This window comes from Scyliorhinus canicula, chromosome 5, assembly GCF_902713615.1.
Source record: "Scyliorhinus canicula chromosome 5, sScyCan1.1, whole genome shotgun sequence".
Taxonomy (NCBI): Eukaryota; Metazoa; Chordata; class Chondrichthyes; order Carcharhiniformes; family Scyliorhinidae; genus Scyliorhinus; species Scyliorhinus canicula.
Window position 1 is genome coordinate 220,818,107 of NC_052150.1, and position 12,503 is coordinate 220,830,609.

A 12,503-nucleotide genomic window follows, 5' to 3' on the forward strand; every position below is an offset into this window, starting at 1 on the left:
TTTTAAAGGCAGCTACAAACTATCGTTCCTCCTCAGCAACCCCCTACCCCCCAACTGACCTCTTCCGGGGTCCTCGAATCCCCGCTCCCCCAACCTTTAAAAGGCACCCATAACCCACCACCAGCACAGGAAATCTATCACTGCCACCCAGGTACTACTAGGCAATGCCAAAGTGCCTGGATGCCAGGGGTGTGCCAGAATACCACCCTGCCCTGATCCTGATCACCCAGGTCTACAATGGCCTGGGGGGAACCCCCCCCCCCCTCCCCCCCCCCCCCCCCCCCCCCCTCCATGTGCCGTCATGCCTGAACAAAGAACAAAGTACACCACATGAAAAGGCCCTTCAGCCCTCCAAGCCTGCACTGACCATGCTGCCCATCTAAACCAAAATCTTCTACATTTTGGGGTCCGTATCCCTCTATTCCCATCCTATTCATGTATTTGTCAAGATGCCCCATAAACATCACTATCGTCCCTGCTTCCACCACCTCCTCCGGCAGCGAGTTCCAGGCACCCACTACCCTCTGTGTAAAAAACTTGCCTCGTACATCTCCTCTAAACCTTGCCCTTCGCACTTTAAGCCTATGCCCCCTAGTAATTGACCTCTCTACCTTGGGAAAAAGTCTCTGACTATCCACTCTGTCTATGCCTCTCATAATTTTGTAGACCTCTATCAGATCGCCCCTCAACCTCCGTCGTTCCAGTGAAAACAAACCAGGTTTATTCAACCTCTCCTCATAGCTAATGCCCTCCATACCAGGCAACATCCTGGTAAATCTCTTCTGCACCCTCTCTAAAGCCTCCACATCCTTCTGGTAGTGTGGTGACCAGAATTGAACACTATAGTCCAAGTGTGGCCTTCCTACGGTTCGATACAGCTGCAACATGACTTGCCAATTTTTATACTCAATGCCCTGGCCAATGAAGGCAAGCATGCCGTATGCCTTCTTGACTACCTTCTCCACCTGTGTTGCCCCTTTCAGTGACCTGTGGACCTGTACATCAAGATCTCTCTGACTGTCAATACTCTTGAGGGTTCTACCATTCACTGTATATTTCCTACCTGTATTAGACTTTCCGAAATGCATTACCTCACATTTAATTAGATATTTAATTAGAACATTACAGCGCAGTACAGGCCCTTCAGCCCTCGATGTTGCGCGGCGACCTGTGAAACGAATCTAAAGCCCATCTACACTATTCCATTATCATCCATATGTTTATCCAATGACCATTTAAATGCCCTTAGTGTGGCGAGTCCACTACTGTTGCAGGCAGGGCATTCCACACCCTTACTACTCTCTGAATAAAGATCCTACCTCTAACATCTGTCCAATATCTATCTCCCTCAATTTAAAGCTATGTCCCCTCGTGCTAGACATCACCATCCGAGGAAAAAGGCTCTCAGTCCACCCTATCTAATCCTCTGATCATCTTGTATGCCACTATTAAGTCACCTCTTAACCTTCTTCTCTTGAACGAAAACAGCCTCAAGTCCCTCAGCCTTCCCTCATAAGATCTTTCCTCCATACCAGGCAACATCCTGGTAAATCTCCTCTGCACCCTTTCCAATGTTTCCATATCCTTCCTATAATGCGGCGACCAGAACTGCACGCAATACTCCAAATACAGCCGCACCAGGGTTTTGTACAGCTGCAACATGATCTCATGGCTCCAAAACTCAATCCCTCTACCAATAAAAGCTAACGCACCATACGCCTTCTTAACAACCCTATGAACCTGGGTGGCAACTTTCACGGATCTATGTACATGGACACCGAAATCTCTCTGCTCATCCACACTACCAAGAATCTTACCATTAGCCCAGTACTCTGTGTTCCTGTTACTCCTTCCAAAATGAATCACTGCGCATTTTTCTGCATTAAACTCCATTTGCCACTTCTCAGCCCAGCTCTGCAGCTTATCTATGTCCCTCTGTAACCCGCAACATCCTTCCACACTCTCCTTAACTCCACCGACTTCAGTGTCATCAGCAAATTTACTCACCCATCCTTCTATGTCCTCCTCCAGGTCATTTATAAAAATGACAAACAGCAGTGGCCCCAAACCAGATCCTTGTGGTACACCACTAGTAACTGAACTCCAGGCTGAACATTTCCCATCAACCACCACCCTCTGTCTTCTTATAGCTAGCCAATTTCTGATCCAAACCGCTAAATCACCCTCAATTCCATGCCTCCGTATTTTCTGCAATAGCCTACCGTGGGTAACCTTATCAAACACTTTACTGAAATCCATATACACCAAATCAACTGCTTTACCCTCGTCCACCTGTTGGTCACCTTCTCAAAGAACTCAATAAGGTTTGTGAGGCACGACCTACCTTTCACAAAACCGTGTTGACTATCCCAAATCAAATTATTCCTTTCCAGATGATTACACATCCTATCTATTATAAACCTTTCCAAGACTTTGCCCACAACAGAAGTAAGGCTCACTGGTCTATAGTTACCGGGGTTGTCTCTACTCCCCTTCTTGAACAAGGGGACAACATTTGCTATCCTCCAGTCTTCTGGCACTATTCCTGTAGACAATGATGACATAAAGATCAAAGCAAAGGCTCTGCAATCTCCTCCCTAGCTTCCCAGAGAATCCTAGGATAAATCTCATCCGGCCCAGGGGAGTTATCTATTTTCACACTTTCCAGAATTGCTAACACTTCCTCCTTATGAACCTCCAGATTAAACTCCATCTGCCACCTCGCCGCCCAAGTCACCAAACGATCTAAATCCTGCTGCATCCTCTGACAGTCCTCATCGCTATCCGCAATTCCACCAACTTGTGTCATCTGCAAAGTTACTAATCAGACCAGTTACATTTTCCTCCAAATCATTTATTATATACTACAAACAGCAAAGATCCCAGCACTGATCCCTGTGGAACACCACTAGTCACAGCCCTCCAATCAGAAAAGCGCCCTTCCATTGCTACTCTCTGCCTTCTATGACCCAGCCAGTTCTGTATCTAACTTGCCAGCTCACCTCTGATCCCGTGAGACTTCACCTTTTGTACCAGTCTGCCATGAGGGACCTTGTCAAAGGCCTTATTGAAGTCCATATAGACAATATCAACTGCCCTACCTGCATCAATCATCTCTGTGACCTCCTCGAAAAACTCTTTCAAGTTAGTGAGGCACAAACTCCTCTTCACAAAACCATGCTGCCTCTCGCTAATACGACCCCTTGCTTCCAAATGGGAGTAGATCCTGTCTCGAAGAATTCTCTCCAGTAATTTCCCTACCACTGACGTACGGCTCACCGGCCTGTAGTTCCCTGGATTATCCTTGCTACCCTTCTTAAACAAAGGAACAACATTGGCTATTCTCTAATCCTCCGGGACATCACCTGAAGACAGTGTGGATCCAAAGATTTCTATCAAGGCCTCAGCAATTTTCTCTCTTGACTCCTTCAGTATTCTGGAGTAGATCCCATCAGGCCTTGGGGACTTATCCACCTTAATATTTTTCAAGACGCCCAACACCTCGTCTTTTTGGATCTCAATGTGACCCAGGCATGGTTCGCATTTGTGTGGACCAATACTAAACGGCGCCCGGCCTAGGCCTCACTGGGGCACAGACATATTTAGTTGAGCTGAATGGCTCATTTCAATATGCTGATCTGAGCCACATCCAGTGAGGGCAGGATCTGGAGCGCGACGCCTCGCCAGATTCAACCGAACCTCGCGAGACGCCTCAAATCTCACAAGGGGCCTCGTCATGTCACCAAATCGGGAGTGAAGACGCCGGTAAATCCCGCTCCTCATCCATTACTAGGGACTTGCCTGTTGTGCATCTTCATGGATTTATATGCTTTCATCTTGATTAATGTAGTTGCTCAAACCAATAAAATACAAGGAGGAAGGGAGTACGTCAAACCTGGCCAACATTTTGCTGAAGAAAAGTCGTCAGATCCTGGAAGTTCGTCAGGGTGTTCAATATAATCTGAAAGCGAATGCATGTCACTTATTACAAGTTCATAAAGATTAGTTTTGATTGATCTCATTTTGGACAAAGGAAATTGTTGAATCTTTATTTTACACAAATCTGCTCAAAGCAGGAGACTCCGTATTTTGAAACTATGAACCCCATGGTCTAGATTTCCTCACGAGGGAAAACATCACCTCAAACATTGACCCTGTCGAGTCCCATGACGATCTTATGTTTCAATTAGATCACTTCCCATTCTTAAGCATAGATACAATAGTGGTTAGCACTGCTGCCTCACAGCGCCAGGGCGCGAATTCAGTTCTGATCTCGGGTCAATAGTGTGGTTGCTCATTCTCCCCGTTATCTGCATAGGTTTCATCCGGGTGCTCAGGTTTCCTATCACAGTCCAAAGATGTGCAGGTTAGGTGAATGGAACCCTGCTCTCTGGTGCTGTGAGGCAGCAATGCTAACCTCTGTGCCAGCACCCCAATGACCTCCAAAACCTCACCCTCCACTCCCTTCACCCCAATCTCCTGCCTGGGGTCTACCTGCCATTATCCCAGACGTACCTTGATGTTTGGCTCCTCAACCGGCTCTTGTTTGGGGACTACCTGTGATCATCACTCGAACTTGGTGCTGTGGGGCCCACAGAGCTTCCAGACAATCAAATTGGCCAGCAGCTCTGGAAGATGGGACCCCAGATGGGGAAGCCCAGCTTTTGGGGGGCAGGGAGAGATGCAGACTGTCCAGAACACCTCACTCCAACAAGTTTGCATCTTTAATGAGATTACAAAGATAGGGAGAGTCAAGGTCATGGAGGGCTTTGAGAAGAAGAAGAATTGTATAATCAAGTTGTTGCTTAACCAGGGCCAATGTAGGTCATGGAGAACAGGCATGATGGCCAATTCACACTTGGGTCTAGTTAAGACACTGACAGCAGAGATTTGGATGACCTCAAATTTAAGATGGAACAGCATGGTAGGCTATCCAGGGAGGTTATCCAGAGTACTTTACAATAGATAAGTCTAGGAGGTAACAACGTCATAAGCAAGGGTTTCAGCAGCAAATGATCTGAGGCAGGCGGAGAAATAAATCTCGTGATAGCACAGATATGCAATTGTCAGCTCCTCATCTCAAGATCAAACATGGGCCCAGGTTTGCAAAAGAGTCTGGTTAAGCCTCAGGTAGTTAATCGGGAGAGGGGTTGAACATAAGAACGAGGAGCAGGAGTAGGCCATCTGGCCCCTCGAGCCTGCTCCACCATTCAATGAGATCATGGCTGATCTTTTGTGGACTCAGCTCCACTTTCTGGCCCAAACACCATAACCCTTAATCCCTTTATTCTTCAAAAAACTATCTATCTTTATCTTAAAAACATTTAATGAAGGAGCCTCAACTGCTTCACTGGGCAAGGAATTCCATAGATTCACAACCCTTTGGGTGAAGAAGTTCCTCCTGAGCTCAGTCCTAAATCTACTTCCCCTTATTTTGAGGCTGTGTCCTCTAGTTCTGCTTTCACCCATCAGTGGAAACAACCTGCCCGCATCTATCCTATCTATTCCCTTCATAATTTTATATGTTTCTATAAGATCCCCCCGCATCCTTCTAAATTCCAACAAATGCAGTCCCAGTCTACTCAACCTCTCCTCGTAATCCAACCCCATCAGCTCTGGGATTAACCTAGTGAATCTCCTCTGCGCACCCTCCAGCACCAGTATGTCCTTTCCCAGGTAAGGAGACCAAAATTGAACACAGTACTCCATGTGTGGCCTCACTAACACCTTATACAATTGCAGCATAACCTTCCTAGTCTTAAACTCCATCCCTCTAGCAATGAAGGACAAAATTCCATTTGCCTTCTTAATCACCTGTTGCACCTGTCAACCAACTTTTTGCGACTCATGCACTAACACCCAGGTCAATCTGCACAGCAGCATGTTTTAATATTTTAATCATTTAAATAATAATAATAATAATAATATGCAGAAACCTTTTGTGTGGCACCGTGTCAAAAGCTTTCTGGAAATCCAGATATACCACATCAATTGGCTCCCCGTTATCTACCGCACTGGTAATGTCCTCAAAAAATTCCACTAAATGAGTTAGGCACAATCTGCCCTTTATGAACCAATGCTGCGTCTGCCCAATGGGACAGTTTCCATCCAGATGCCTCGCTATTTCTTCCTTGATGATAGATTCCAGCATCTTCCCTACCACTTAAGTTAAGCTAACTGGCCTATAATTATCCACTTTCTGCCGACCTCCTTTTTTAAACAGTGGTGTTGCTAATTTCCAATCCGCCGGGACCACCCTAGAGTCTAGTGAATTTTGGGAAATTATCACTAGTGCATCTGCAATTTCCCTAGCTATCTCTTTTAGCACTCTGGGATGCATTTCATCAGGGCCAGGAGACTTGTCTACCTTTAGCCCCATTAGCTGGCCCATCACTACCCCCTTAGTGATAACAATCATCTCAAGGTCCTCACCTGTCATAGCCTCATTTCTATCAGTCACTGGCATGTTATTTGTGGTTTCTACTGTGAAGACCGACCCAAAAAACCTGTTCAGTTCCTCAGCCATTTCCTCATCTCCCATTATTAAATCTCCCTTCTCATCCTCTAAAGGATCAATATTTACCTGAGTCACTCTTTTTTGTTTTATATATTTGTAGAAACTTTTACTGTGTTTTTTAATTCTGAGCAAGTTTACTCTCATAATCTATCTTGCTCTTCTTTATAGCTTTTTTAGTAGCTTTCTGTTGCCCCCTAAAGATTTCCCAGTCCTCTACTCTCCGACTAATCTTTGCCTCTTTGTATACATTTTCCTTCAATTTAATACTCTCCCTTATTTCCTTAGATATCACCGGTCGATTTTCCCTCTTTCTTCCATCCTTCCTTTTTGTTGGTATAAACATTTGCTGAGCATTGCGAAAAATCACTTGGAAGATTTGCCACTGTTCCTCAACTGTTTCACCATAAAGTCTTTGCTCTCAGTGTACCTTAGCTAGCTCTTCTCTCATCCCATTGTAATCTCCTTTGTTTAAGCACAAAACACTGGTGTTTGATTTTACCTTCTCACCCCCCCATCTGTATTTTAAATTCCACCATATTGTGATCGCTCCTTCCAAGAGGATCCCTAACTCTGAGATCATTAATCAATCCTGTCTCATTACACAGGACAAGATCTAGGACCGCTTGTTTCCTCGTAGGTTCCATTACATACTGTTCTAGGAAACTATCGCGGATACATTCTATAAACTCCTCCTCAAGGCTGCCTTGACCGACCTGGTTAAACCAATCAACATGTAGATTAAAATCCCTCATGATAACTGCTGTACCATTTCTACATGCATCCATTATTTCTTTGTTTATTGCCTGCCCCACCATAATGTTACTATGTGGTGGCCTGTAGACTACTCCTATCAGTGACTTTTTTGCCTTACTATTCCTGATTTCTACCCAAATGGATTCAACCTTATCCTCCATAGCAGCGATGTCATCCCTTATTATTGCCCAGATGTCATCCTTAAATAACAGAGCTACACCACCTCCCTTACCATTCACTCTGTCCTTCCGTATAGTTCGATACCCTTGGATATTTAACTCCCAGTCGTAACCATCCTTTAACTATGTTTCAGTAATGGGCACTAAATCATAGTCATTTGCGCCAGAACCGGTCCCAATGCCCCAGGAATCTGAAACCATGCTTGGAATGCAGGCATTTACAGGTAATCAAATCATTACAGATCCCTGCATTTGATTACCTGCAAATGCCTACATTCCAAGCATTGTCCAGCATCTCTGACTTTGTCTATATAAATGTTTCTGGAACATACCTCGCCATTCACCTGAGGAAGGAGCTGCGCTCCGAAAGCTCGTGTTTGAATCAAACCTGTTGGACTGTAACCTGGTGTTGTAAGACTTCTTACTGTGCTCACCCCAGTCCAACGCCGGCATCTCCACATCAGGCCTCAATAGTATCCAAAGCGGTATATCTGTTCTGCAGGGGAATGGCCACAGGAGAGTCCTGCACTCCCTGCCTCGCTCTCTTGCTCTGTCTTGTGCTCTCCCATTGCCTTCCTGCCTGCAGAGTCTGCGTCTGCAGTGTGACCACCTCTCTATACGTGCTATCCACGATGCTCTCCGACTCGCGGATGCTCCACAGCCGCTCCAGCTCTGAAACTCGAGCTTCCAGGAGCTGTAACCGGAGACACCTCCTGCACACATGCTGACCCTGGGGACTGAATCGGTGGTTAGGGGGTGATGTTTGTGTCAGGGACTAAATACATTTGATTCAGTCTTCCCAATATTTATTTGGTAGAATTTTCTGCTCACGCAATAACAGAAAGCAGGCATGGGTCCGATAAATAATGGAGGCATCGAGAGAGATCGGATGAGGAAAGCCGGGTGTCGACAGTGCATATAAAGGAAACCAAAGTTTTCCACCTACGAATGCCCCAAAACACACCAGCCTGAGGGGGGAAATCAGGGTTAAAAACCGAAAATGCTGGAAAAGTTCAGCAGGTCTGGCAGTATCTGTGGAGATCTAAACAGAGTTAACATTTCAAATCCATATGACTCTTCTTCAGAGCTTAAGAGGGGGGAGAAATGTGATGGGTTTTATACTGCTTAAGAGGGGTGGAACAGGTGGAGCAACACACAGGTCAGGAGTAGGTGGGAGCTAGGAGAGATTTGATGAAGAAAACAAATAGAATGTTAAAGACTAAAGAAGGAGCTGATAGTGGCATTACATTTCAAGGTAGCAGAACATGTTACTGTCAGAACAAGGGTCAGGTCTCTGTGAAAGCAAAACTAAAGAACAAGTGGCAGACGGCCCAATGGGGAGTGGGGAGCCAGATTAAGGCAAAAAAACTGAATTAGAAAATAGGGTCATGGTGGAGGAGAGTTCATGGTCTGAAATTGTTGAATTCAATGTTAACTCCAGAATTTTGGAAAGTGCCTACTCAAAGCAGAGGTGCTGTTCTTCTGGTTTCTGTTGGGCTTCACTGGAGCATTTCAGCAAGGCTAAGGATGGATATGGTCATGGGAGTAAGATAGTAAGTTGAAATTGCAAGCAAATGACTATCAGGGCCTTGGCTTAATTCCTTACTCATACACGCAAGTGCATCATCCTGCAGTACAGCCTTCAGGAGTGGGACTTGAACTCAGCCATCGAGGAGGAGTTACTACACACTGAGCCACGGTTGAGGCACCATTTTATGCTGTACCCTCCCACTTCTGCCCTGCATATTGAATGTAGAGCACAGCACCTGCTCTGCACACTATCTCTGCACTCTCCTCCAGGCCCACAACCATAGGAATACTGTAGGGTAGTCGTTATGTTACTGGGCGAGTAATCCAGAGGTCTGAACCAATGATCTGGAAACACGAGTTCAAATTTGACCATGGCAGCTGGGTAGTTAAACAAAAACAAGTAAATGAATTTGGAATAGTATTGGCACTCTCTCTTAAGTTTCAGCTTCCACTCTAGAGCACAAAGTCTTGGCCCACACTCCTTTCACTGCACGGAGGGAGCACTACACTGTCGGAGATGCCACCTTTTGTGTGAGTCATGAAACCGAGTGCCCATCTGGTCTCAGGCAGATGGAATAGTCTCAATCACGCTATTTTGACGATCAGCAGGGGAGTTTCCCCCCTCCCCCAGTGTCCTGACCAATATTTAGCGCCGATCCAACGTCGCTAAATGATCTGGCCATCATCACATAGCTGTTAGTGGGACCTTGATGTGAGTATATTGGCTGCAGCATTTCCTACATAGAATACACTTTAAAAGTACCTCATTAGCTGTAAAAAGCTTTAGAATTTCCTGAGGTGGTGAAAGGAACCATATCAATGCAAGTCTCTGTTTTTCCTCTTTTTAATTATTCAAATCCTGTTTGAAAGTTACCACTGAATATGCTACCACTCCCCTTTCAGATAGCGAATTCCAGAGAGTGTAAGAACTTATTGCATGGAAAAATGCAAACCACTTTGTGAACAAGGGAAAACGTACCGTTTCAATTGTCCCATCAGCTTTATATTTTCCGGCTGGGATAAACTGCTGTCTTCCTGTTGACCTGGAACAAAGTTACAGCTGTAAAGCAAGCAGTGTTACAATGCACATAATGGGTGCCCTTGTGCCCCAGTCGCTGAAGGTAAGCATGCAGGTGCAGCAGGCGGTAAAGGGGGCTAATGGCACGTTGGCCTTCATTGCGAGAGGTTTCGAGTACAGAAGCAGGGATGTGCTGCTGCAATTATACAGGGCCTGGGGGAGGCCACACCTGGAATATTGTGTGCAATTTTGGTCTCCTTTTCGGAGGAAGGATGTTCTTGCTCTCAAGGGGCTGCAGCGAAGGTTTACCAGACTGATTCCAGGGATGGCGGGACTGTCATAGGAGGAGAGATTGACTAGGTTAGGATTGTTCACGCTGGAGTTCAGAAGAATGAGGGAGGATCTCATAGAGACTTATAAAATTCTAACAGGACTAGACAGGGTAGATGCAGGGAGGATGTTCCCGATGGTGGGTGTGTGCAGAACAAGGGGTCACAGTCTGAGGATTCAGGGTAAATCGAACGGAGATGAGGAGAGATTTCTTCACACAGAGAGGTGGAATTCATTACCACTGGAAGTAGTTGATGCTAAAACATTGAATATATTCAAGAGGCGGCCAGATATAGCACTTGGGGAGAATGGGATCAAACATTATGGGAAGAAAGCAGGATTGGGCTATTGAGTTGGATCATCAGCCATGATCGTGATCAATGGCGGAGCAGGCTCGAAGGGCCGAAAGGACTCCTCTTACTCCTATCTTCCAGGTATTTATGTCTGTATCTATGTCCTCAAACACCTGCTGGCACTGCCAGAGTATCACCATAGATGATGAAAAGTAGGCCGTTATATGTCCCACCTGAAGGATGAGTTGGAAACCAGCATCCCCAAGTTTCAATGTTTTTTAACCAACTGCAAAGGTAAAAGGGAACATTTCCATTTATGTAGTTCCTCGCCATTTTATCACACTCGCCATTTTATCACACTCGCCAAGGGCTTCACAGTTCTTTTTTATTGGAAGGTTTAATCCATTACTTAGAGACCACAGGCTTAAGTAGTGCAAATTTAGAGGCTTCAGAAAGTGTGAACAGAAATTGCACAGAGCCATTAACTTGAACCATGGTTCAAACCCCACCATTACATAGAACATAGAACAGTACAGCACAGAACAGGCACTTCGGCCCTCGATGTTGTGCCGAGCAATGATCACCCTACTCAAACTCACGTATCCACCCTATACCCGTAACCCAACAACTCCCCCTTAACCTTACTTTTAGGACACTACGGGCAATTTAGCATGGCCAATCCACCTAACCCGCACATCTTTGGACTGTGGGAGGAAACCGGAGCACGCGGAGGAAACCCACGCACACACGGGGAGGACGTGCAGACTCCGCACAGACAGTGACCCAGCCGGGAACCGAACCTGGGACCCTGGAGCTGTGAAGCATTAATGCTAACCACTATGCTACCGTGCTGCCCTATGGCAATGCCAGATGGCAATATATGATTTCAATAAAAGTCTGGAATTAAGAGTCTAATGATGACCACAAAACCATTGTTGATTGCCTTAAAAACACACATCTGGTTCACTAATATCCTTTCGGGAAGGAAATCGGTCCTTACCTGGTCTGGCCTACATGTGACTCCAGATCCACAGCAATGTGGTTGACTCTTAAATGGCTGAGCCACTCGGTTCAAGGGCAATTAGAGATGGGCAGTAAATGCTGACCAAGCCAGTGGTGCCCACATCTTTCAAGTTATTTTTTTTTAAACTGTAATTTACTATTCCAGATGTCAGCCATGGCTCAACTGGTAACTTCATGATGAGGCCTCTATTGGATATCTCATCTACAAGACAGCACCTGTGACAGTGCAGCACTCCCTCAGCACTGCACTGGGAGTGTGACAGCATAGATTTTGTCCTTCAGCCTCTGGAGTGGGGTTTGAATCCAAATCCAACTGACTCGGATATACGAGTGAGCAACAGGTGAATGGCCTTTCAACCCAACACGTTCCTGCTGCTGCCATTTTAAATCACACTCCACCCCTGACCCCATCCACACTGGTACTTACAGAGCAACGACTGCTCTTCTCCTGTCCCCGGCACGCCATAATATGTCTGCAATAGCCAACGCGAGACACTGCGATCGCTCTGCATTGGTCGGCTGCAATTCCCTGTGGGGCAGGAGGGGAGAAAAACAACAATTACTCAACAGCGACAACTTGAGTTTATATAATGCTTCTGATATAGTTAGAAATACTCTCAAGACAGGGGCTGGTTTAGCTCACAAGGCTAAATCGCTGGCTTATAAAGCAGACCAAGCAGGCCAGCAGCACGGTTCAATTCCCGTACCAGCCTCCCCGGAAGAAATACTCTCAAGACTCTTCACAGCTTTGTTATCAGATGAGTGTATTAAGAGCAGTGACTAAAAGCTTTGTCCAAGTTGTGGGTTCGAAGGAGCACCTGAAAGATGTGATAAATGCAGGAATTTCAAATATATTGGGC

At 45.8% G+C, this 12,503-nt stretch overlaps 1 protein-coding gene across 1 annotated transcript in view; it reads right to left on the bottom strand.

Annotated features, from left to right (window-relative positions):
- The window catches only part of mindy4 (MINDY lysine 48 deubiquitinase 4), a 189,425-nt gene that overhangs the window by 87,257 nt on the left and 89,665 nt on the right, over positions 1-12,503 (bottom strand). The window contains exons 7-9 of the mRNA XM_038796467.1: positions 12,071-12,172; positions 9,959-10,022; positions 3,896-3,961 (exon numbers count right to left, since the gene is read on the bottom strand). Of these exons, the coding sequence (XP_038652395.1) occupies positions 3,896-3,961; positions 9,959-10,022; positions 12,071-12,172 (232 nt within the window). The remainder of the gene's footprint in view (positions 1-3,895; positions 3,962-9,958; positions 10,023-12,070; positions 12,173-12,503) is intronic.